At 41.9% G+C, this 27,641-nt stretch overlaps 1 protein-coding gene across 7 annotated transcripts in view; it reads right to left on the minus strand.

Annotated features, from left to right (window-relative positions):
* MICU3 (mitochondrial calcium uptake 3) overlaps nucleotides 1-27,641 on the minus strand; it is a 547,440-nt gene that overhangs the window by 288,224 nt on the left and 231,575 nt on the right. For all 7 annotated transcript variants that reach the window (XM_085642029.1, XM_085642031.1, XM_085642030.1 and 4 more), the window contains exons 5-6: nucleotides 14,422-14,469; nucleotides 11,796-11,878 (exon numbers count right to left, since the gene is read on the minus strand). In XM_085642029.1, the coding sequence (XP_085498155.1) occupies nucleotides 11,796-11,878; nucleotides 14,422-14,469 (131 nt within the window). The remainder of the gene's footprint in view (nucleotides 1-11,795; nucleotides 11,879-14,421; nucleotides 14,470-27,641) is intronic.

Below are 27,641 nucleotides of genomic sequence, written 5' to 3' on the forward strand. Positions count from 1 at the left end.
TCTTGCTTTTGTTTACAGGCTGTGATTGCACCCCAATCTTCCTTTTTTGTAGTTAATAAACGTGGCAGTACCTGTACTAGTAAACCTGGTAACAGTTTAACTTTATCCCCGAGCCCCGAACCTGCAGTTCGGCTCCTTTCTTCCTCTGCTAATGCTGTCCAGTCTATCTTTTGGTCTCCTACTTCCCACTCTTTTTCTTTCAGTTTTTCATAAATGCCAGCAGGCAAAAGCACCTTTAATATCGTCATAATATCAGGAAAGGTGTACTCTCCCATCAGTAACATGTCTTTAATTTCTCGGTGGAAACCCGCTGGGTCTTTGTCATGACTAGGTACTACTTTCTTCATTTCTAATAATTCCATTTTTGATATGGGTGTGTAAACAAATACACGGTGAAACTCATTGTCTTCGCCTTTTATTGGGTGCACTTCTCGTAAAGGATTTTGTCTATCCATATAGTACGGTGCTCTTTCTCTGCGGGGCAGGGAGAGAGAATCTAGATTTACAAAAAGGACATACTGCTTACGTGACACTAATATCTCTTTAATTAGCTTGTTACTAGAACCTCTCCATCTGTACGTGAGTAGTTCCGTTAATATATCAGGTAAAGGACCAGGGTCAGCATGTTGGCTCTTATATAATATAAGGAGTTGCTGAATCATATAGATTCCAGCTAAACGTTGTTCATCTGTACTGAGGTTGAGAAACGTGTGTGCTACGGTCTCATCACCGTATTTTTCAGGACTAACAATCCAGTGAACGGCTGATCTGGCTAATTCTTGCTCATCCATGGAATCGAGGAGGTGGTAACCCCTTCGTTCTCGTAGTATTTTATCTGCGGCTTGAAACGAATGTTCAGGAGACTTCAGATTTTTTACAGGCGTCGGATACGTTCTGTTATTATTTGGGCATACTGAGTGTATGGGATCAGAAAAACATCTAGCATTATCACAGGATCTTCCTCTGCCTACATAGGCTATGGTCTCTGACTGTCTTGCAGAGTTCCCTGATTCGGACACTTCATCTTGCTCAAACTCGTCTGTTCCCAATCTTTCTTCATGAATACGCTCTATTTCTTTACGGATTTTTCGGCACATGGCTATTATACAATTTTGTTTATCGTGTCTCCCTTCCGATATATTCTGACTCCATCTTGTAAGAATAAGCATTGCATTCGGGTCTACCCCCGGACGATCTTGATTTCTGATCATACAGTTTATGAGGAAACGTAACAGTTCCCCCTGTATTTCTACTTTCTGGAATTCCATAGCTCTGTTAATACATCCTGGATCTCGTCCTGTTTGAACAAAATGATATATGTTATCCAGATGCGTAGTCATTCCTGGTAACCTTGCTAAATACTCTGCGGCTCGTCTGATACGTAATGATGCCAGGACCATTTCGTCCTCTTTACCGACCACGGGGTCATATCTACAATTAACAAGGAGTTCCTTAAGCGTACGTTCATTTACGAATTTAGGTGTACGTGAATGCGCTGACTCTTGAAAAACAAGTTTATTTATTCTGGGTGGTGTAAAGGTACTGCTAGCACCTCCCGTGGCCCCATCTGGGGCGTCGGGTGTGAATGGGTTCGTCGAACGTGACACAGCAACTATGGGTGTCGATACCTCTGTAGAGTCGACTGCGGAGACAGATGCGGAAACAGATGTGCTTGCCGACGCTTGTGTCGGAACTTGCTGTTGCACGGGGACAGATACCTGATCCTGACGTTGAACCCCTCCGCCAGACGGTCTATGTGGTGTGGCGTTAGCATACTCGGGGGCTGCATCGTCTAGATATGAGGAAAGAAAAACATCTTCTGCGGTTCTGGGATGCCCTTTTGGATGTACCTTAATTGGAAATAATGGGGGTGGCAAGTCTTTTGGCATCTCTGGAGCAGCCTTAGGTAGTCCTTCGGCTAGAAGGGGATACATACCATTCATAAGAGCATTTCTTTGTCTATTTACTTGTTCTGATTTCACTCGGATACCTTCCTCAATTAATAGATTTTCTTGAACTTTATTTGAACTTTCTTTACTCCTCTCTTCTTGTCTACGTGCTTTTTCTGTTCGTCTATGAGATTCTTTACGCCATAACTCAACAGCGTCTTTCTGTGACTGTCTGACCTTTCTTTTCCATAACTCTTCCTCCACTTTCATGATGCACTCTGCATCCCAGGTTCCCGCTATGGGCCACCTTTGACTTTCCGGTAATCCCTTGGTATAATCTACCCATAGATCAAGAAACAATATGGCATCTAAGCCATGTTTATGGTACATAAAATGCCCTGGAGTGTCCCTAGGAGGAATAGGAACTGCTTCTTCAAGCACCCCTTTTCTGGTAGTAATCTGTCTTAACTTCGAGAAGAGCGGCATATTTACAACTGATCTGATACTTACTCTTGAATTTTCTTAATACGAAAAACACAATAAATGAACAGTGAACAATGAACAGTCATTCATACCACAATATGCAAGACATTTCTGAATACTTTAAACATTAAACATTAAACATTATAACAATGATCGACAATGATGACAGTCTGCCTAACTAATCACCACGCTGAATTCTTGACAATAACTGAATACTTCGGAATACTTGATATACTGCTAAACAGTACATATACACTGCTAAACAGTGCAGACCGGATTTGTGTACCCAAATCCGTCTTGACCGGCACAACCTATGTGCGCGTCAACACGCCTCCCCGGCGATGGTACTCACCGAGTAGCTCCTTGAAACGAAAGGCCTCAGAGAATGGACAGGACTCGATAACTGCGGACAGCGGACCCTCTGGACGTCGGGATTTCGGAAAACCTGGTGGGCCTCAGTATACCTCGGATCTTGCTCTCTCAGCTAGGCTCTGGTCGGGATACTTCGCACTTCTCACCGCCTCGTCTGGGTTGATCGCAGCCTCAGTCGCCCCCGCTTGACCGGAGGGAGCTTACAGGAAATCCTGCTGGTACGCGTTTATGGTCCGTCCAGCTGTGGCAGGAGACCGGGCCTGCAACGCACCGCCGGCGCGTGAGATGAGAAAGTGTCCCTATTCGGGCGCCATTATGTGGTAAATAAAATACCGGACTGAATTTCATACGGAATCTTAAAATAAAGTAAATAGCTCAAAATAACAAGAGGCAGAATCCGTGGTATAAGAGGTTTTCTAAATGGGCTTTATTCCATTCAAAATGGCCGACTCGAGTCGCGGCCTTCAGGTTCCGTCACCACGAAGGTTCAGGAAGTGAAGTACAATACTTTATTGACAGACATGTATTTTTATAATAAGTGCATTACAATGAAACGTATGTAGAAGGCGTAACATTTGATAAGGAAAGTGACAAAACAGGTACGTAATCGAAACTAGGCGTAATAAGGAATAAAAGAAACATGATTGGTTTGCATTATCAGACATAGGTGGATCTATAAGATAATACTTGGCATAGATGCGCGCGCAGCAGTATGACGTGTAATTGACGTGCAACTAGGGGGTGAAGGGGACTTGACATTTAGCTCTACATGTGGAGACGAGAAGTCTGGGGGGTCAAGTCAACCTAATCCCAAATCATATCTACCATCCTATGTTTGAAGAACTATGTTATCCACAAGGAAGGACTCTCGGACAGAATCTATTCTATACTAACTGTGTGTGCGTGTACAAGCGTCTAAGTGTCTATATGAGATGCGAGGGGCAGAAAACTTTCCATGGCAGCAGGGCTATGAATCACTTGCAGGAGGACGGAAAGGCTGAGTCCTTTGCTTGTGAGCTAAAGGAAATGTTTACCTAAATCACTAGACAGGAATGCATCGGCTGAAGAGCAAAATAGATAATTCGAAGGTGAAATACAGCTTCTTGGCAGGCAGGCGAAAACTGGCCGAGGCAGGCACCGTTAGCTGCACAGGGAGTAGGACAAAGTTCATGGATACAGATGCGAGCTCAAGCTGAAGCTGTCAGAGGCTGAGAGCAGGGAAAGGCTTTGAGGACAGAATCGGGCCTACTTGCCTGAACTGTAAAAATGGAGTAACTTAGCCATATAAAGTCGGTGACCTTTCATACCTAGGAATCGAATATCCAGCCCATCGATGGCGGATCTGACAGAGAACATGTCGACGGTAGACACACATATGTTTGCGTCTTAGAAACTGGAACTGGAGGGAACATACATGTACTTGTAACATGCATATAGAACCGTTGGGGTCCAAGATAGGGGACATAACTGACCAGGAAAAATCCACATTTCCACAAGACTGCATCAATACTGGCTGGGCAAATCTGACTAGCCATAAGTGAATGACTTTGCAGTAAATGCCAAGGTCAATGTTTAAAATGGCATTATGCGTACTAAAATATCACCTCATCACTGACTGAGTCAAAGACTGCATAAAATGTTTAGTGAAAATACCCATTACACAAAAAACAATAATAAAAAAAAAAAAACACTATGTCTGCCTTTCACAGCGACTGCAAACTGAAATTAATCTAATGTCCACGTTGTACTTAGCGTTCACACCGGGAATTATATTGGGGTTGTGTAAAGTGCCACTTTCACATCATATGGGGGTCTCTGGATAGCGATGGGATAAACTGCAAAGTCTAACAGCTAAGTAATGGCAGGCAGATTATAAATTCCCCATGTATTTTAAAAGAAAACTACAAAAATACTACACTTAGCAAGTGGCAACTTGATGAAATGCAAGATCACCATCTTAGCTTGTGTGACACAGCCTTCATATCACGATTCCTCTCATAAACAATAACAAACATTCGCTGAAAGCTCCCCAAAGAGGAACAACAAATAATAACTCCACTAGAGAACAAAGAATGATTTTTAGAAAATTGATAAAAACACATGTATGAGGAAACATGTATGAGGAAAAACAAAGACAGAAGGTGGGGAAAGACAAGAAGTTGCGAGTGTCTGGATACATGTGTTGGAATTACACCACAAATCTGAATTGCTGTGTGGATCTTTTTATTTTGCCTTTTCAACAGACTTAATAGAGTTACTGTTTAGGTTCCTGGTCACTACAGTTCTACTTTGAGGAATAAGAAAGATCAAATTGGCACCTGCCTTCCTCCATACTTAACCCGTTTGCACAGTCGGCAATCTACAATACCGCTGTTATTGCAATGGAGTATTAATGAGCGCACAGTTTAAGTGATGGATAAGGTATTTGAGAGCATCAAGAGTGCTAAATTCAGGGTGCGTGCTTTGGAGCCGAGAGAGATGGCCGCGAGTCTTGGGAGCTCCGTGTGAGGGTGAAGCGCCGGGAGCTTTCCAGCCTTCATTTTCGGTTGCGCGACCTCAGCGGTTTGGATCAGAACACTCGCGGGTACACGGGGTGAGCGAGCAATATGTTTATGTTACTTTTCTCATCGCCTGCGGTCCATGGCTGAGTCGCGGCCGACATTTTGTTTCTTTGCTGCATCCCGTGTCTCCCGCTCGACATCCCGACAGTGTGCTGTCCTGCTAATGTGTTATATTGCAGATACATCAGCACTTTTTCCTCATTTTATCTGCCACTAAGTCCCTACCTGGAGTTTGCTTGTTTTGTTGGACTCTATTTGATCTTTCAGCCTGCCTCACAAGTCTCACTATATTTTTGACCGCCATAAGTCCTACGGTTTTCTTGTCAGCACTTTATTACTCTCATACCTCCAATGGCTACGCCACACACCAATCGCAATAACGTTCAGCACATTAATACTAACTGTGCATCTCTGGAGGTCATTAACCCTTTCAGTGTGCTACAAGACAATTTGGAAGAAGTTGTAAATGACCCTGTTGGAACAAAAGGCCCTTCTTCTAATTCTTCACATTCAGGCTCTAAGGTTAACTCCAAAATACCCTCGGCATCTATCCCTACATCAGGCAAATGAGTAAAGACACACCCTCTTTCTCCTCCCAGCTCTTACTCCTCAATTTCTATGGAACTTTTACTTGAGGAAATTTGCTCACTTATACCTTGGCAGAAACAAAAATTCGGCTTCAGAATCTTGAGGATAATTGGTCTCACACTGAACAGAAAGTTGGAAATCTTGAACGACAAATTGCTTCAGTTCAAATCGTCACTGACCAAGTTCCAGGATTACACAGAGAAATACACCATCTTAAGCAGAAGGTTGAAAATTTGGAGAACCGCAATAGGCGTAATAATCTACGCATTTATGGCCATGCGGAAGGTCTCGAAGGTTCTAATCCTATATCCTTTTTTCAATACTTTCTGCATAATCTTCTTGGTATTCTGGATTCCCTGCATTGAATATTCAGCAAGCTCATCGATTGGGTTAGATTTCTAGCTCTTCAAGTTCTTCGTCCTCTTCAACGAAACCTAGAGGAGTTATCTTGTACTTTCTAGAACATACTGATCTACTTAAAGTCATTCAAGCTGCCAAACAGAATGGGAAAATCATTTGGAATGGCTCTAACCTTTTCTTTGCTCAGGACTACGCCAAAGCTACTGCAGATCGTCAGAAACAATTTCTAGACATGGGACCTGCTCTGCGTACCCTGAATGCTCGATATGGCTTGCTCCATCCCTGCCTCTTCAAGGTGACTTATAATAATAAAACAACAACGTATGAAGACCCTGTGCTCCTTCAACGCTTCTTGAATACCTGCAGAGATGAATCCACGGACGTTTCTCGATCATAATTCTCCTGATCAATTTAAGGTTGTCTGCCGTTATTTGTCTACACCATTTTTCCTATTGTTTTTTGTTATGTCGTGAGTTCCTCAGTTAATATTTTCTTTTTCCTTCTCCTAGGTGGGGTTCTGTGGTCCCTTGATTTATGTTCTCTTCGTCTTCTTCCTGGAAGCTGCTCCCTGTTTCACTCTCTCCTGGAGTCTCCCGTCCGGCGTGCTACCTCCCTTGTGTGGCTCCACCATCCCCACTCTCATTGTCTTTTTGTGGTATGTCTTTTTGGGTTTCTTCTTTATCAGCAATTGTTTGATTTGTATTGTATTTATGTTCCACGTTTTGTTCCTCCCTTCTTTCATTCGGTTTTCTTTTCCTTCCTTCCCCTTTTTTACTTCTCTCCCATTTTCATTCTCGTATTCTACGATAGCTCTTTCACTCCTTTCCCCTTCCTCTTTTTAATTCTCAAATTCCATTTTATTCTTTACTTATCTATCGGTTTTCAATTTTTTATAGTAATTTGGAATTTTTTACTGTTTGTAAAATAACTGTTCATGTTAAAGTTAATTTGTTACTTTCAGGGTTATTACATGGGGAGTAAGGGAGTAAATAATCCTATAAAAAGACAATGGGTATTAATTCATCTAGCCAGATTAAATACTGATATTGCATGGATTCAATAAACCCACTTATCTGATGCTGAAGCGTCTAAACTGAAACGCTGTTGGGTGATTAATGTTTTCTCTTCCCTAGCTCTAGGTAAGAAGAATGGAGTCTCAATTCTTTGTCATAAGCAATACCAGACTTCAGTTGTTCATCAAGAATCTGATTCAGAGGGTCGTTGGGTAATTGTTAAACTCCTCATTAATCAGATACCTTTAGTTCTTTTTAATGTTTATGCACCAGTTCAGATTGACAATGTGTTTTGGACTCATATATCTGATAAACTTATTTTGTTTGATGATGAGTATATTGTTTTTGGCAGTGATTGTAATCAAGTTTTAGACCCCATATTGGACAGACATTCTTCTGTTAAATTCTCAAAACGCAAGATGCACTCACAATTTACGGCCACCATACGCTGTAAAGCTTTAGTTGACATTTGGAGGTTTTGTAATCCAGATACTCGAGAAAATAGTTTTAACTCCCCTCCGCACCACTCACAATTCCGAATTGATTACCTCTTCTTTAGTAAATCCCTATCTCAACAGGTCTCCCATTCCAAAATCGGCTCTATTTTAATATCACACCATGCCCCAGTATCTGTTGATTTTGAGTTACTACCTTATACTCCCCATGCAGGTAGATGGCGCTTTAATAATACTTTATCTGATTCAAATTTTTCAAGCCAATTCACTTCCTTTGCTTCTGAGTTCTTTTCTTTCAATTCTACTCCGAATTCTTCTCCTGTAATGATCTGGGACTCCTTCAAGGCTGCTGCCAGAGGTTTGATCATAAATTTTGTCTCACAAAAGAGGGAATCTTTTGAAACCCAAAATTCCCAATCACTTGCCAAAATTAAGCAACTTGAATATATTGACTATCGCTCGAATTCTGAATCTTCGTTAAAAAACATCATATTGACGCTAAATTTACTTTTAATAAAATATCTACTGAAGCTGCATCCTCTTATCTTTTAAAAAGTAGCTCTCGTTATTATGGGGGCCAAAATAAAATGGGGAAATTACTAGCTAATTATCTGAAAATAAGAAGTGAATGGACTAGAATAGAATCTCTGCGAAGTACTACCGGCACCTCTCTTTTTAAAGACAAAGATATTCTAGTCGAGTTTGTTTCGTTTTACAAGAATTTATATAACCCTGAACAGCAACCATCCTAAAGTAATATATCTTATTATTTGCAATCTATTGAACCTCCCCTTTCCCTCAATACTGATTTTGCTTCTTTAGAAATCGATATCACCCTATCCGAAATTACCCACGCAGTTTCTGTATTAAAGAGAGGAAAAGCTCCAGGCCCAGACGGTTTTACTATCGAATTTTATTCGCACTTTGCTAACCTGCTTCTCCCAAATCTTTTATTACTCTTTAACTCGTTTATCACAGCTGGCTCTTCATCTGGAACTTTTCAAGAAGCTATGATATGTTTAATACCTAAAGAGAATAAAGATCCCTCTCTTTGCAAAAATTACCATCCAATCTCCTAAATTAACATGGACTATAAAATGTTTGCAAAACTTCTTGCTCTCCGTATTGATCCTATTTTACCTAATCTTATTGGCCCTGAACAGTCAGGATTTGTAAAAGGTCTTCTGTCTTCGGATAACTCCAGAGTCTTTTTTAACATTTTTAGTAAAGCTCACTCTCTTGATTATCCCATTGCGGCTATAGCATTAGACGCTGAAAAAGCTTTCAACAGGATTGGATGGGACTTTGTTTCAGGCTCTAAAATGGATAGGGTTTCCTCCAAAATGAATATCCCTCATCTCTATTATATTCAGGTCCTAGAGCTTCTATTTTTGTTAATGGCAAAACATCAGACTATTTTCCTCTTTTTAGGTGAGTACTTCAAGGTTGTCCTTTGTCTCCTCTCTTATTTATAGTAGCATTAGAACCCTTCTTAACCAAAATTAAGCAAGATACTCAATTTACTATTTTTCAGCTTGATGCCTCCCATGTCAAAACTTCAGTTTCTGCTGATGACATTCTTCTATACTGCTCCAATAACCTACACGTCCATTCCCTCTTTTCTTTCCCAAGTTGATTGTTTCTCTCAATTATCCGGTTATCGCATTAGTTCGTATAAATGTGAAATCCTTCCCCTCAATGTACTATGCCTCAAACAAGATTTCAATGCTACTGGTTTTTCTTGGCAACCTTCTAAGATAAAATATTTAGGCCTCTGGTTTTCCTCAAACATCCCAGATACACTAAAGCTAAATTTTGATTCTATTCTTAAGACTCTGACTCCACTGATCGCTGGCATCCACTTTTTCTTTCTTGGTGGGGACGTTTAAATTCCATCAAGATTGTGACGCTTTCTCCTTTAATTTTGTACATTCTTTCTATGATACCTGTGCATATTACTGGATTTTATTTTAAGAAAATTGACTCTCTTCTAACAAAATTTCTCTGGAAATACAAATCCCCCTGGATAGCCCTATCCACTTTGAAAGCGGACAAAACTTCTGGTGGTCTTAGGTTTCCTGACTTCAAAGTCATATCATTATGCTTTTTCTTTAAAACAATCTTCTCGTTGGCTCTCCCCTGATCAGTGTATTCATTCTCCTATTTGGATATCTCTAGAAAATAATTTTATCTCTCCTTTGGATTTTAAAGAATCTCTTGCTTTTACCAATATCTCCTCCTTTCGTCACCCGGTTATTTCCCATACACGAAATCTCTCTCCCCTCTTTTACCCTCCTCATATCCTTCTACTTCCTCAACAACCCATTTGGTATAATAAACTACTACGTATTAAGAATCACACATTTTATTGGAAGTCCTGGAGACTCAAAGGATTGCTTTGGATTTCGCAACTTTTACTTAATGATGTTCCTTTATCCTTTTCCGGTCTTCAAATAAAATTTTCTTTACCATACTCTTGTAAAGCTCAATATGACCTACTATCTTCCTCTCTTTCCCAATATCTTCTTTCTTTACCGTCGAACCCCTCTCCTTCCTCCAGATGTTCCACTCTCTTTCCCTTATAATCAACTTCTCCTTCAGCCTCTTCTCTATATAAGTGTTTATTTCTTTCCTCTGATAGGAACAAAACGAAAGCTGAATTGGCTTGGGAAAAAGACTTAACGCACTGCTGGCCGATACCTCTTTGGGACAAGCTGTGGCTTAAAATTCACAAAACCTCTAGAGCTGCTAATACTTCTCAAACTCTTTATTTTACTCATCAACGACTTTTATTTACTCCTGCAAAATTGACCTCTTTTTCCACGAGCACTTCCCCCTACCTGCTGGTCTTGCTCCTGTACACACGCTGATTTAAAACACATGCTCTTTGATTGCCCTCCCATTTCTCGCTTTTGGCAATTAGCTTGGTCTCAAATTAATAAAATCTTTAACACCAACATATCATTCTCCCTCTCTAATATTTTCTTGGGCTCCTTGTCACCTTTCTGGCCCCAAACTCCCTCTAACCTCAAATTAGTAGATTATTAGCAGTTGCCCTCCATTTAATACCTTCCAATTGGAACAAAGCCGATAAAGTTACCTTTAGAGCATGGTGGAATGCTGTCTGTTTCCATCACAGACTTGATACTAATCATGTCACTCCCATTTCTTTATCTATTAAAAGGGATCTTTTAAGGCTCCCTCTTTGTACATATCTAACTTGCATTGCCTCAACTATTGCTCCACCAGTCAATACGTCCGATGAAGTCCGAAAACCGCCATCATTCCTTTGTTGTCTTTTTATTTTCTCAATTATGCTTTTGTTCATGCTCCTTCTGTTACATTCCCTATTACAGTATGCTTTTTACCTTGAAATGTTTTTTATGCTTGCAGTGATTATTTCCTTGTGTTATTTTCTCCATTACTGTTATACTAATATAATGCATTTTTCTTCCCCTGTTTCTCCCCCCCTGCCTCCTCCTCCTCCTTTTCCTTTCAATATATATATAGCATGTTATTTGCTAAAGATTATACTCTAGATGTATTGTACTTGTTATACGCTATTTTTCCTTTTACCAATGCTTAATAAACTTAAAAAAAAGAGTGCTAAATTCGGTTTAGACACATTCTGTAAATATTTAAATTCATTTAATTGGACTCTGAACAGGGCTGGCTTTAGCACCCGGTGCGGCAATCATTTTTGGCGCCCCACACCCTATGACCGCCTCTTCGGATTCTCTCACTCCCACCAGGCAAAAGTGTCCCTTATCTCTGCAATCATGTTATTGCTAAACACAATGCCCCTCCCCCCTGAGGTCAGCGCCCCTTCAAAGGTCAGCGCCCAGTGCAGCCGCACCAGTTCCACTGCCCTAAAGCAAGCCCTGACTCTAAAAATCAAACATCAAACTATTGACCGAAGCCAAGAGCAGCACGCCTTACTTTCAAGACAAGCCTGACAGCAGTGCCATATGCAGACAAGGACAATGAAAGGTCACACGGAAATGTTCAGAGCCAAGACAGCATGAACGAACAGTGGTCCAAGCAAGACCTGATCAAAGGTACCAATCCACATACCACTAGGAACTCCTTCTTGTCCACCATCTGATTGCCGTCAGTATCAAACATGTTGAATGCTATCTTGAAGCCAGCGTGGGGTTCTAAAAGGTGTACAGGAGAGATGGAAAGGGTATCAGTTACAGGTAAAGGCGGGGAGAGGCAGAAAAAAATGTGAACAAGCATTCCACGACAACACATGCAATTTGGCTCACTTAAAGCACTCAGTTTCAAGCGAAGAGCTACAGTAATTCTGTAGAGCTAATCAAAAGATTGGAACGTAAATATGCAACATATTAGGCGCCTTACTGCCACATATCTGTTAGAGAAGTGTCAGCATTGTGCTGAAAGCAGTTAAAACTGAAAACAGACAACACCGCCCTTACTGCTGTTTGAAGGCACTGAACACATGCAGACAGGGTGCCTGCTATCTATGGGGAGTGATGTAACCGAGAACATTCGCTTTAACTCTTACTTAAAGGTAATTAAGACAAATTGTCATAACGCCTGAGAATGCAGAAACCAGGGTATTATTTTGTAAACTTTGCACTGGTGCAAAAGAAAGAACAAACCCATTTTGCGAAATGTTTGCTACTTGCTTTAAAAGGAATTCAGCAAACATGTTTTGTAGCAGTAAATATTACAAAAATATTTTTGTACCGCCTCAGAACAAGGGGGGAAAAAAGTAAAACCATTTGAAAACAAAAACATCTATGCAATGCATCTATGCTGTACACATATTTTAACAAATACATTTTGGTCTGTGATAAGAAAAAAGGAGGTACTTGTGTTGCACTGTTTTGTGACTTATATTCTAGCAAGTTATCTAAACCGTATATGCCCAAAACTCTTTCACATTTGATGATAGGAACGTGTGCATCGGCCTCGGTTCTCATCATCTAAACAGCATAAACTGGTAGAAATCCCAAATTTGCAGCAAATCGTGTTTTTTTCCTATTGCTCATGAAGCAAAAACTTAAACATAGATAGATGATGTCCATTTTTGAACATGTGCCCAATTGATATGGACCCCCAGAAACTCGACCCAAATTGCAATAGACCGCCAGATAAACTTCCCTCCTCTGCAGAGAAGAGCTGTTAGAAAGGACGCCAGTGCAACAAGGACTTACACAGGACAAAATTAACAGGTACAAGCTGCACATGGACTGCCATGCCCAAGAAATAACAGCAGCGGCACAAAGTACACATAGAAAACTAAGTTGTTAGGACTGCGCCCACTGACTGCAATCTTTAGTTACTACACTCACTCCTGGTCTTACATTTCTAACTGAGGTGGGAGTTAATGAGAATAGGCCTGCACATTCAAACTACAGTGATGCAAATATTTGGGCCTTGACTAAAATAGGGAACACCTGACAAAAATGAGAGGGACAGACCTTTTGAGAAGGGTAAACTTGGCAGCTAGATCGTATTCTCAAAATGTTTAGGACACCATCATTATGCTGCTGATTAGACCGGGGATCATTGGACTGGAAGTGTAACCAAGCAATAGATTAAAACCAAACAACGCAAAATGAGCAAAAGCCCAGTACTGCACAGGTGAGTCAAAACATTTTCGTGAGGAAAACAAGAGCAACATTCTATCTTGTTTTGATAAAGGGCCTGATTTAGAACTTGACAGATGGTACTTCATCCATTAGGGTGGAGAAGGACAGTACCTCCACCATTCAGATGGATTACTGTCCGTCAAATTTAGAAATGACCGCTGGCCCACTGGTTATCTCTGTACACTGACAGTAACGACCATCATCGCGGTTAATGTCAATGCACAAAAAGTTTCATGGACAGTCACTGTCTGTTTTGATGGCAGTTCATTAAACTTTTAAAAAATGGTTGTTTTTTCAAAAACAAATTCCTAAAGAGTGAAAAGAAAAAAAAATAACGACTCCCCCCCCCCCCCCCCCCTCCCCCTACTCCCTACAAGGATTCTCTCAGGGTTTATTTGGAGGGGTTATTTGTTTTTTTCCTGGGGCTGATAGCAAAAAGGCATTACATTATCCACCCCAAATAGGTCAGGCAGGATAATGTCCATCCTCCAACTACTTCTGTCACTGGAGCCAACATGGGCTCCATCGATGGTAAACATACGGTCAGTCCGTCTCTAAATGAGGTGGGAGGACTGAGGGTTTGGTGGCATGGGTACTCAGTCAGACAACATTCCCCGTACACCAAACTCTAAATCTTTTCCCAAAAAATTATTAGTTGATAGGAAAAATATTGCGTCAGAGTGCAACCACAGCAAGGGGTGTCAACAACAATGTTCACTTTCCACAAAATATGCCAGTTGATGCTACAGCACAACTTTTTGAACTAGCAAAAATCTGGACTTTATCGGTAGACATGGTCTGTATTTTCTTTTGCAACACTAGGCATTTTTGCAATTTAATACCACAATGAATAACACATAATTCTGCATGAAAGATATGTTTTATAAAGTTACAGAATGTAATATAATAGCTAGTATTTCCTATAGTATAGTGCTGTTTTTTGAGTGTGCTTAACATTTAGTTGATGCAATGAATGATCATCCTTTGTTATCTACAGAATGATAAAACTATATTTGCATGTAATCATCTCTACATTTGACTGGGTATATGTTCACACCACAGGCGTGCAGAATACTTACTTGTTAAGATGCATAGAAGAAAAAGATACTCTGTGTAGGAAATAACACCTGGAGAATAAAATAAACAGACACATATTAGCCAACATGTCTTGAGACTTTCCTTAGAATAGTAAAAATTACCAGAAATATAGAATACATTGCACAGCAGGACACAGAAATCTAAATCATTAGTACCATATTCTCATTTGAATGACTAGGACTGATATCTGCACACTATTGCAGAAGGTACCTTTCACTGGTTGATGCGGACACACTGTAGGGCTAACATTGTGAGTGGACATTCATAGTGTAAATCTGAAGTGCTTATCTGAGAGAGTCTGCTACTTGTATAATACATTACGTTTGTAATCTGCATCAAGGTGTAGTTGTGCCATGGATAGGCCTAGAGACTAATATGACACACTGATCATATGGTAAAAATGGACACAAATTGCAGATTCAATGTCACTTTTGTCATATCTGGGCTCCTTCTGGCACTTAAGGATTTGTCATATTTCTTTAGCTCAGCTCATAAGTTGAATTCAGACTTTTTTTTTCTTTGCTGGGCCATGTTAATTAATCTTCTGGCCAGCAGGAGGATCAAAGACCTCCCCACAAATAGAGCCCTGTGCCAGTGCTTGGACCGGTTCATGGGAAAGGAAAGGGTGGGGATGGAATCTGCACAAGGGCAGCTCCTCCACTAGGGCGGAGGAGCATTGCCCAACTGCGTTCTCGCAGTGCAAGAAGCAGAAACATAAAATGGTAATAACTACCATTTTATGTTTATGCTTTTCGCACTGCGAGAAAGCAGAAGGGTTTGGTTGGGGGCCGGTGGGTGTGCAGGGCTGTTCTGCGAGCAGGGCTGAGCAGGGGAGGAGTGGTGTGCCCACTCCTGAGGGCGCAATAACCGTTTGGTCGGTCCGCTGGGGCCGCCTAAACCAGTCATGTGCACTCTGCCCTTTCTCCATGCAGGCTGCAATGCAGTCTACGTGGGGAAAATGGCCTCCCCGTAAACCCCAGGCTAGGCGGCATCCCCACCAATGACAACGCTGCCATTGCAGCATCGTGATTGGCTTTGGGGAGTGGAGGGAAGCTACCTGCTTCCCGTTCCGGCAGGAGAGCAGGTGCCAAGAAAACATGGGACCTGGCTGGTGGACAGGTATGTTTTTTATTTAGTATTAAATTTACACCCCCCCCTCTCCCAGCACAACACCCCCCCCCCCCACGTGATTAATGCCAGCCGCAACTGAATCTGCATGTGATAATTACTTTACACTCTTCATCTGTCCTGGGAAGGCCTTAACTCACCGAAACAAAAAAGGGCAGCCAGAACGCTAAAGCAAATCACAGGAGTTTTGGAGGCAAGATAACAGGCACCTGTGGTAGTTAGGGGGCAGGTCTTAATTTCTCAGAGAAGGTCTTTCAACACACCAGCTCAAGTTCTCATTTTGAAATATCCCATATGCTGTGCAAGAGGGTTGGAAAGGGGTGGAATGATGATCTGTCACCTAGGATTTGACAGAGAAGCCCACCTTCAGGAACTTTCTGTAACCACTTAAATACCTCAGCACAGAGGCAAGAGAGAAAGAAGATAGATTTCACAGGACCCTGAAGAAGACAAGACCCATGCTTGGGGTGATGGAGCACCCTCTAAAAGACAGTAAGGAGATGGACCTGCTGGTGGACACTGGAAAAAAAGGGCTCCCATGAAGCTTCCGATGACTGGGCCTGTCGAAGGATAACCCGCATCAGAGAGCTGCCTCCGACTTCTGCCTTAACATGTGTGCGTTGCAAGAGGCATGGGAACTTAAAAGGGCAGGCATGGAAAGTATTCATCCTTGAGGGCTGTGGGTGCCACTGCAGGTGACCCCAAGAAGAGGATAAGCCCAGGGATTAGACAGAGGACAGATTCTGAGCATGGAGCTTAAGTGCAAAAAGAAATCAAGCTCCAAAAGGGACAATAAAAATGTAGTCGTCATAAGGTCTGAAGAAACCCATCTTTGCTGCGTTCTCCTCCCACCGTTCCATGCCCAAACGTGATATGAGGTTGCTTGTGTTCCTATCTGGAGGGGAGTGGCTTGAAGATTCGGGCTGGAATACTTCTATCGAAACAGGGCCAAGACTGATTTACTTATGCCTGGTCTCTGCCTAAAGTGGTATTTTGGAGAAAAACGATTGTCCGAAAGGAAGTCCCGACCAATTGCCACTGGGCTGAGATTAACTGAAGCATTCCTTTCATCACTTTGTTTTTTTGCTACAACATACTTTGAAGTACCCTTTATAGGTTGGGTAAACGAGATAGTAATGTATGCCAGTGCACAAAGTACCATGGATAACTTCAGTTGCATTGCCACTACAGAATCAGTTCAATATAAACAAAATAACAAGCCTAGATAATGGCTAGAGCATATGGTCAACGTAAGCCCAATGGTTGCACAGTAATAGGCAGGGCTAGAATGAGAAAGTGGTTAACAAGTATCATCTGCATTGGTATAGGTGGTCTGAGAAAAGAGCTGCTGCTGGCCTCTCAGAATTATTAGAGTGCCCAAGTACACGACATGAAGGTAATTTCCATCCTATCTTTAATGAGTCATCAAGGGTTAACATGGCTAGCGTTGGGGGGGAATCAGTCCCTGAATCAGGTTAACACACAATTTTACCCATCTGGTGATGAAAGGGTCTAGCAATCGACTAAAGAGAATAGTAGGGAACTCAGACTGTTTTCTTGGAACCTAGCGGGCTTAAGGTCGAAGATTGTTTGTGACGACTGGGGGAGGCTGATAGATAGTTATGATATCTGCCTCTTCCAGGAGATATGGGCTATCGAAAAAATGCACAGAGGGGGATTGACTGATTACAGTATAGACATCATCCTGTCACAAAAAGGCCGTCCTGCAGGTGGATTAATAATCTGGACTAAAACCAATTTGGAGATTACTATTTAAAAAATTAAACTTGACAACCCTAATTTACTAGTTCTGATTGTTAAAAACACCAGCTTGAACATAGCCTTTTTACCGGTGAATATATATATATATTACCTACTGGCGATAGCCAGTAGGTAGTTATAGTTAGGACCACGTTTCCATAGGAAAACCTCAACATTCTATTTTGAATAACTTTGGCGCCGGTCGACGAATCCTCGCGAATTTCTCAAAATAGGTGGGGCGCTACGCTCCGCTCCTACCCTGAAAGTCTCGGGGGGATTCGTCAAGCGGGGGCTGAGATAAAAGGGGGGTCCCAAAACGCGTTTTTCCCATGCATTTTTCCATAGGACCTTTAGAACGAGCTACAGCCCGAATGGCTGAACAGAATTACTCAAAATTTGGCAGAGAGGTAGTCCCTAGGTCAAGGAAGTGCCTTTTGTAGGTTTGGTGTAAATCTGTTCAGTAGATTCTGAGAAAATAGCCTTTAAATCAATATATATATCTGAGCCAGCTTACGGTACGCTTACCGTACGCTTACGGTAAGCGTACGGTGGCGTGCGCGAGCGCGATTCTGATTGGCTCTTAGATCTTAGTAAACATTCGAATCGGCCGAAACCAGGAAGCGGCGGCCGCCATTTTGTCTCTCGCACTGAGAGAGATTTTTAAAATCGGAAGCCCAAAAACATGTAAAGGGGCTGTTTTGACAACTCCCTCCCACATAGTCATGTTGAGGGAGTCCCCAAACATCCCCCAAGTGCAAAAACGGTTTTATTTTTTTTTCGGCAATTTCGCGGGGTACGCTTACCGTACGCTTACGGTAAGCGTACGGTAAAAAAATAAAAATAAAAAAAACACTATCCACACTTACCCCACCCCCTGTGCTTTTGGTGGCCGAAGGCCACCAAATGTGCTGGGCTTATTACAATGGAAAAAAACACTATCCACACTTACCCCACCCCCTGTGCTTTTGGTGGCCGTAGGCCACCAAATGTACAGGGCTTATTATAAGGGAAAAAAACTTAGCATTTAAAAAACCGTACTAATTCACTGAAAAAACCATAGGTTTCACACACGTTATAGTTAGGAATTAGCATTTAAAAAACCTTGCAAATTCACTGAAAAAACCATAGGTTTCACACATGTTATAGTTAGTGGAAATTTTACTGATAAAAAACCAATGAAATTGCCCCGTTATAGTTAGCGCAGGCAACTATAACTCACGCGACCGCAATCCTCTGCTGATGACATATGTGTCTTTATGAAAAAAAAATATTTGTAATATATGTATAGCTAAAAATGTATGGAAGAAGGCATGGGCAAATAAGTGTCTAAATACAGTATTAGCATCAGCAGAGGATTGTGGTCGCGTGAGTTATAGTTGCCTGCGCTAACTATAACGGGGCAATTTCATTGGTTTTTTATCAGTAAAATTTCCACTAACTATAACATGTGTGAAACCTATGGTTTTTTCAGTGAATATATATATATATATATATATATATATATATATATATATATATATATTCACTGAAAAAACCATAGGTTTCACACATGTTATAGTTAGCTGGACATTTTACTGATAAAAAACCAATTAAATTCCCACGTTATAGTTACTGCAGGCAACTATAACTCACGCGACCGCAATACTCTGCTGATGCTAATACTGTATTTAGACACTTATTTGCCCATGTCTTCTTCCATTAAATTTTAGCTTTACATATATTACAAATATTTTTTTTTCATAAAGACACATATGTCATCAGCAGAAGATTGCGGTCGCGTGAGTTATAGTTGCCTGCAGTAACTATAACGGGGGAATTTCATTGGTTTTTTATCAGTAAAATGTCCAGCTAACTATAACATGTGTGAAACCTATGGTTTTTTCAGTGAATTTGCAAGGTTTTTTAAATGCTAAGTTACTTTACGCCATTCGTGGCGTGCACGCCCAGTTAACGCAGTTCGTTCCGTGCGCGCACGGTGCGCTTCGCGCACCGTGCGCGCACAGTGAGCACGCGGTGCGCTTCGCGCACCGCGCGCCCACTTTACGCAGTTAGTGCCGTGCACGCACAGTGGTCACGCGGTGCGCTGCGCGCACCGCGTGCCCACGTTAAGCGGGATGGGCCATGTACGCACGATGCGCTTCGCGCACCGTGCGCACATGGGGGACTTATTTTGCGCATCTTTGTGAAATGTATTCTTTGTTAACTTCTTACATGTTTTATGCCATGCACACGGGGTGGGGAGAATGTGGATAATTTTTTTTTTTTTTACAATTTTTTGCCGTACCCGTACGGTAAGCGTAATCGGCGATTTTCCGAAAAAAAAAATTTTTTTTTTTTGGGCTTGGGGGTGGTTTGGGGACCCCTGTATCAATGCTGGGTGGTTAGGATCTCATTAAACTGCCTCTTTACACATTTTTGGGGTTCGTTTTTGCTGCCCAACTCAGGAAGCGAGAGAGAAAATGGCGGCCGCCGCTTCCTGGTTTCGACCGATTCGAATGTTTACTAAGATCTAAGAGCCAATCAGAATCGCGCTCGCGCACGCCACCGTACGCGTACGGTAAGCTTACGGTAAGCGCACGGTAAGCGCACCGTAAGCTGCCACAGATATATATATTGATTTAAAGGCTATTTTCTCAGAATCTACTGAACAGATTTACACCAAACCTACAAAAGGCACTTCCTTGACCTGGGGACTACCTCTCTGCCAAATTTCATTAAATTCTGTTCAGCCGTTCGGGCTGTAGCCCTGTCTAAAGGTCCTATGGAAAAATGCATGGGAAAAACGCGTTTTGGGACCCCCCTTTTATCTCAGCCCCCGCTTGACGAATCCCCCCCGAGACTTTCAGGGTAGGAGCGGAGCGTAGCGCCCCACCTATTTTGAAAAATTCGCGAGGATTCGTCGACCGGCGCCAAAGTTATTCAAAATAGAATGTTGCGGATTTCCTATGGAAACGTGGTCCTAACTATAACTACCTACTGGCGACCGCCAGTAGGTAATATATATATATATATATATATATATATATATATATATCTATATATGAAAGACACGAGTGAGGCCCACTTCTGGAGAGGAACGTATTTATTTTCAGGAATTGCCATATTCTATATATAAATAAATAATCGGTTCGCCTCTCAATACCATGATTCTCCAACTATTATACATCTAGATAAAGTCATTGACAAGGAAAGGGCATTCCATCATATAGTTATAGCAGGGGACTTGAGCATAACATTCGAGCCCCTAGAAGTCACTAAAACATCACTGACGAAGAGGACATGGAATTGGGTATCCTGCCTTTGAGCTATGAGAAGTTAGCAAAGAAAGTGAAAGTGGCACTTCAAGTTGCTTCTCTCACTTACAAATATGGTGTACGAACCGTGAATGGTCGTTGGATTTCAGATCTCAGACTACACCATACTTATAAGCGGGTGAATCCCAAAACTAGAATAGACCACTTCCTGATTGATGTACAATTATGGCCTAACCTTGTTGACATGCGGGAAATAGAGAGGCAAGATAGTGATCATAATGCTCTCTCATTGGAATGAAAAGAAGTACTTGGCCCCTGTTATCCACTCAGGGAATTAAAATCCTCTAATTATCAATTACCAGCAACAACAAAAAAAGGATTAAATGGCCACAAATAAAGAATAGTGCCGAGACCTTATCTAAAATCTATACCTTTGTCTCCGACTCCTTGACGAGTTTAGGCTCCAACAATATGGCGATGAAAGCCATAGTAGATGCATTTAGAACTTTACTTAATAACATCAATATATTCTTCTATAAAACGCATAGTAAGAATATAATAAAGTCCAAATCTAACGAGTGCTTTAATGCAAACTAGCACACGAGTCCCTGATGAGAGCAGTCAAGTCCAGACAAAGGGAGCTTATAATTACTCACAAAAAAGCCTATAAAAATTAACAACATGAGGCACACAGGAACTGGCACATAGGGTATTGGGAAGATCTATTAGCTGTGACTCAAACAAAAAACAGCAAAGAATTCTGCCACTTAGTCTCAAAAGGGACAAGAAGTTTAGTTGTGGAAGATAGCTTCCATATCTCACCGCAGGCTTGGGAGGACCACTTCACAAAATTGTATGCAGGACCAGTCGAAAACTAGGTAACACCCAGGGAATCTTGCCACCAGGGAGCAGACACGATTTGTCTTTCATTTTCAGTGGATGAAACCCTCGAAGCAATTACAACCATACAGTGGGTGAAAGCCCCAGGCTTCGACCCAATACCGGACGAGCTCTACCTCTCTGAGCCCCAAATATGGAGCGTAATTTTAAATTACACCTTCAATGCCATATTAAAAGGTGCAGATATACCAGACTAATAGCTAGGTTCGGAAGTTGTTCCCATCCATAAAAAGGGAGACAAAAGTGACCCGATAAACTATAGGCCGATTAGCCTCATCGACACTGCCCAGAAAATATTCTGTCAGCAATTGCTGAAGAGAGTCAATGACTGGATAAGTGAGGGGAACTTATCACCCTTGCAGGCAGGATCTTGGGGGAAGACAAGTGCTGTGGATCAGTTGCTTCGCTTCCTCCTGATCCTGTGGAGGTACGTTTAAATACGTAAAAGCTCTCTATATGTGGTTGTGGAAATGAGCCTTTTTAGGGGCTCACTGGTGCAGGGGTTCACCCTTATCTGTCCACTGGTTCTTAAACCAACAAAGAAGAGATTGGCACGGAAGCTGTAATATCAAAGAAATAGATTTATTAACCTCTCATGAGTGGGACTACATCTATACAACTCCCTCGGTATGAGGTGGTCCATAGAATACACAAACCAGGGGCCTTATATATACATTTGTTGCATAGTCAGCATAGAGACTCAAAGGGGAGGTACTGGCACATACAAGAATAGTTATTAACATGGGCATACAAAAATTGCTTGGTCAACAGAGTGGGAGGGGAAACATTTAGGCTTACATCAGTTAAAACAGCAGGACAGTTACACTCTAAGACAGGTGCATTCGAGCAGCTACAGGCCTTTCTGGGCATGCACAGTGCTCTGTCTCAGTACTGAAAGAGTTAACTACGGTTGATGACTCAAGCAGAATAGAAAAGCAGGCAACAGTGAAGACGGAAGAAGCACATGGCTAACTAAAATGGATGCCACAAACAAAATGGCTTCAGCTTATGCTAACGGTAATTTCTGCGATTTCCACATGGTATTCGTGGATCTCAGTGCTGCCTTTGATTTAGTACCCCGGGAAAAACTCTGGATAGCTTTGACTAACTTCATCTAACCTCTTGCAAATCATTATGAGATTGCATACAGATAATTATGCCCAAATCAGACTGGGAAATGGAAGAGGACCAACTAATAGAATTGGGGTGAGTCGCGGAGTAAGGCAAGGATAGTTTTAGCACCAACCCTTTTTACACTTTATATAAATGGTTTGATCGAGCAGCTAATGTATTGTAGGGGTGATCCCCACTAAGCTTGCAAGGTATGAGGTGCCTGCACTACTCTTCTCAGACGATACCCTGCTCATTTCAAGGTCACCGATGAGGCTCCAAAATTTAGTGGATCAATTTGCGAGGGGCTGTGAAGAACAAGAACTAGAAATCAACCATTAAAAAACAAAATGTATGGTTTTTACCCGTCATAAGTCTTTTAACCGAGGTATAAAACTGGGCTCAGTTATATTCGAGGCAGTCAACCAATTTGATTATTTAGGGGTGAGGTTTATTAATACATTATCGTGGTCACCCCATATAAAAAAAAGCCAGTTTTCATTACACATGTGGAGTTGGCATTATGTAAAAGGTTAAGGAAGTCAAGCTATAGACTCCTGACCCCAGCTACTCAAGTGTACCAAGCAAAGGGAAAAGGGGCAGCGCTATATGGCGCAGAGTTATGGGGCCACGTAAATGTAGCGCCATTGAGAATGTCAAAAACAATTTTATTAGATCGATATTGGAACTTCCCTGAAACGCACCACTTAAACCAATGCGCCTAGATCTGGGAATAGAGAGCACTGCCCATGCAATTGCTCTACGGCCATTAGTTTTCTGGTTGTGTATATGGGCGAACGATTCACCACTGCCATTGAAGGAGTCAATTCAAGATATACTATTATTAGACACCAAAGGGAGTATTGAGTGGTTTAACCACATCAAGACATGGCTGAATAAACTTGGCATGTCTGACCTTTGGCTAACCCCCGGAAACATCCAAAAAGGTGCGGTTAACCATCTTAAAAAGAACTTTTGGAACTATGTGAAGGATAGCTAGCTTAATAAGAGTACTGTAGGAGAACTGACAAGTAGGTTCCTCAATATCAAAGATGACATGCTACAGGAGGAATTCCTGAATCGAATAGAGCCGCCCGCTGCTAAAACCATATATTTAAAATTTAGGTATGGTATTCTTCAAATCAATAGCTTTGTTAGTAGCTAGAACGGGGTTGACATCTCGCCTTGCTGCCCAAAGTGTGAAGCAGCACTTGAGTCAGAAATACACTTTTTATTCTTCTGCCCCATGTATTTAGAAATAAGAAGAAAATAGCTAATCCCAATTTGTCGGATTGCAGCAGTAAATCGCCTAACTGAGAGCACTAGAATTTTGAAAAGTGATACCTCAGAATATCTGGTTTTGGCCTATCGAGATACCTGCTTTATGCATGGATAACAAGAAGCAAGATACTAAAGATAATGAATAAAAATAATTTGTCCAGGTCATCAGATGCCACAGCAAACTGAAGATGATGTTAGTATGTAGCCAGTCATCATCCACGATAACATAATTGATGGAATCTCGGTTATGTAAATGCAATCACTATTAACTCAATTAAAATATATTGGAGGTGTAACATAAGCTGCTACAGGAGTATGACATATGTAGGTTGAATTGCTAATACCATAGCACAAATGGAATTTTATATATTTGTATATATTTTAATTTTAATACATTTTTATTGAAGATGTCAAATGGTATTAGCACTAGGCACTTTATAACACCTCAATAATGCATGGCCGTCACTGGAATGATAGTATATGTCTAATGGCTGCATTACAAATTAAATAGCTGTTTGAGGATGCTTTTTATGACTTATGACTAGGATAGATTATATACGATGTGCTTTTATGATTTTTATGTAAAATCGAATAAAGATACACTATAGTGTGCCAACATCTTACTATGCAAAAACCTTTTTCAACGTGCAAATTCCATTTTCTGATTCACAGAATCAAGAACAGTTTTAATTTTGCACTCTTTAATAGGATGTACCACTTACAGAAATGTTTACCTAATTTACCGGTGAGCAAATATACTCACAAGGTCGGATTTGTGGTATACCAGTGTTATTCCCCCCGTTAAAGGTTGGTGAGCTCCTCAGAAACTCGCTAGTTTGTCGATGTTCAAACTTTTGCAGGATTTTAAAACCGTGACAATGGTTTGAGATGTACTCCTGGCAGGAGTAAATCAATTTCCCAGGTGAGATTGGAGAAGAAACATCCCTAAAATTGGCACAAAATATATTCCGTGAGGATAAACAAACAAAAAAAGCTAATACAAAGTCTTTTTTCCCTGATATTACCACAAGCAGCAGAGCAGGGCCGGCGCTAGGCATGGGCAGCTGCCCAGGGCCCCTTGCCTGCTCGCAGCCGTGGGGGCTCGCACCTTTAAAGACATTAGAGGTTCTAGGCCCAGGGGGCCCCCTGAGAGTTTATATGTTTTCTTTTTTATATCAATCTCCCCTGCTGGCCCGTCTCTGTGGGCCTAATTGCTGTATCTGCATGTTGATGACAGCAATCAGACAGGTAATTGGAGTGCCCTTGCCTGTGAAGTGGCCCTGCCCCTGTATGAATAAAAGACAGAATATCCTGCAGGGGCACAGCAAAGTATGGAGTCGCGTTGGCGGCACATCACAATGGAAACTGCTCACCGAGGACAAGTGGAAAGGAAGCAGAGAGGCGAATAAAAGGGGCAAGCCAAATGGAATACAGTGGGGGGGGGGAGCAGATAGGTGTGTGTGCCGCATTGAGACAAGAGGTGCACGCAGAGGAGCAGAATCCGCATGCCAAAGTGGATGGAGCAGGGTTTAAAGTCTGCTGGGTCACTCAAGTCTTAGACCGGGTATTAAATTAATATGGACATTGAAAAGGGGCCCTATATTCATGTCCTTAACTTTGCAAAAACATTGGCCCAGTGTCTGCACAATGAATGAAAGTTCTGAAAAGCAGGTGATGAGATGGCCGCTCTCCATTTTTGCACTCATTCTCAGAGGCAAAAAACAAATATGAACTCTGAAGCAGTGCCACCCTTCACTGTCTTTAATGCAACTTCAACGAGACTCTTTATAGTTCTTTCACAGTCTCATCATGTCAGAACTGAAGCATTTTCAACATTATATACAAGGAAGCTGTAGATGTTGCTTATTCATCTTATGCAACTAATAACCACTGACAAAGCCAATAGTACGGGCTTGTTCTAGGTGTAATTTTACTTGTAATATTTATCTGGAGGTAATGACCGGTATTTTCATCCCACTTTTCTTTGGCTACTTTGTTGACCTACTTTATGGTCAAGTGAGCCGGTTTTTACTGTTGATTTTTATGATAATAAAGCAAACATAGCCTGCAGCAAACTCAAATCAGTGCAGTCCTTCCATACCTTACAAAAAACCTATACAGCATGTGTTTTCAAGTTGAAAACTGGGCTAGTTTGCAAACATGGGACACTTTTCTGGCTAACTAACTAACTCCCTACTGGGGGCCCCTTTTATTTTGGTACAGAGGCCTATTTTCTCTCCCAGTCTGATGCTGCATGTTAGGCAGGGCCACTGGAATTATGCGATTGTGCAGGGTGGCGATTTCTGCATAATTATGCATTTGATGCATTTGCCACGTAATCCATCAGCTGCTGTATAATCTACAGATTTTAACAACAAAATTGCTTTCTATCTCAAAAGGTTAAAAAATTACTAAAAATGCAGTGACACGTCTTGCTGCATGAGGGAAGGCCCTTTGAAAAGCTGGAAAAGTCAACTTTCTGTTTCCCACTGCTACATTTGGGTGTTAAATTGGTACTAATGGGGTGCAACCAATGCCCAAACAGTGTTAACAAGTTTAGAAATGGCAAAAAAATGAAGTAATACTATTTCAAAATGTGCCAGATTATGCCGCATAATTTGCCTTTTTCTTGCCACATAATTTACTCACCCTGCCACATAATTTAACCCTCTCCTGCCACATAATTCCCGTGGTAATCCATGGCAGTAATTGTGTTCCTATTTATATTTCCCATGCAAGACAGAGCAACTGGATGGTATCCAGATCATCTGACTGCTCCTCCTCACCCGCCACCGTTGTGGGCTGTAGAGCTGGGAGGCAAGAGCCAGGTGAAGGCCTGTGAAGTGGCCAGGGGTGGGGAAAGTTCCAACAGGACAGGGGCATAATTTGAAAGGATGCAGGGTAAAGGTGTCACGGCAGTGGCCCGGGTAAGGACCTCCAGGGATAGCAGCCACAAATCTATCTGCGACCATGTGCCATGTGCTACTGTAACACAGGTACCCTTCCACTCTGTCTGCATGAATCAGCTGCCGACATTGGTCAAGCAATTGTCCCTCATAAGTGTGTGGAGCTGTGAAGCCGCAGTGAGATTGGGGCATCTTGGGGTACCAGAGCAGTCCACCGGGCAATTAAATTAAGGGCCACATTAATATTGTACCCCCCAATTGGCAGCTCCTGGTCCTATGCCAGTGATCAGCCGCCACACGTCAGGGTGGAACTCTGGGGTGTCAGTGTTTGGGCCATAGATCGAGGTTAGGATGACTTGGTGTCTATGAAGTGTGCCAGTGAGAAGAACACTAGTGTCACAGATGACCTGGCTCAGATACCAGGGGAGGGCCTTGCGCAGGAGTATGGGCCACCTAGCATAGTTAAAATAGAGAGGCACATACATCTCAGGACCCCATCTTGCTCGTAGGTTGGAGACGGTCACCTAAGTAAGATGGAGTTCTTGGAGAAAACAAATGTCTATATCGTGCCTATTGAGATAAGTGTGGATTAACCTGGCCATCCGCTGGTTGTTCAACCAGCGGATGTTCCAGGTCAGGCATCTGGTTGTGGTCATCACACTTCAGAAAGGGAGCAGCATGCCATAGTGGAATCAGGCCAAGCAGCTATAGGGGGCGAAGGCTTAGTGTGGTGCCCTGCCAGGTGTGATATGTGGAGGGAGAAAAACAAGAAACACAGACAATTAAAACCACCCCCCACCCACTTCAACCCCAGAACTTGGTTGAGAGCCCCATCCCACCCCCACCTAAATACACATTCCT

Source organism: Triturus cristatus, chromosome 2_2, assembly GCF_964204655.1.
Source record: "Triturus cristatus chromosome 2_2, aTriCri1.1, whole genome shotgun sequence".
Taxonomy (NCBI): domain Eukaryota; kingdom Metazoa; phylum Chordata; class Amphibia; order Caudata; family Salamandridae; genus Triturus; species Triturus cristatus.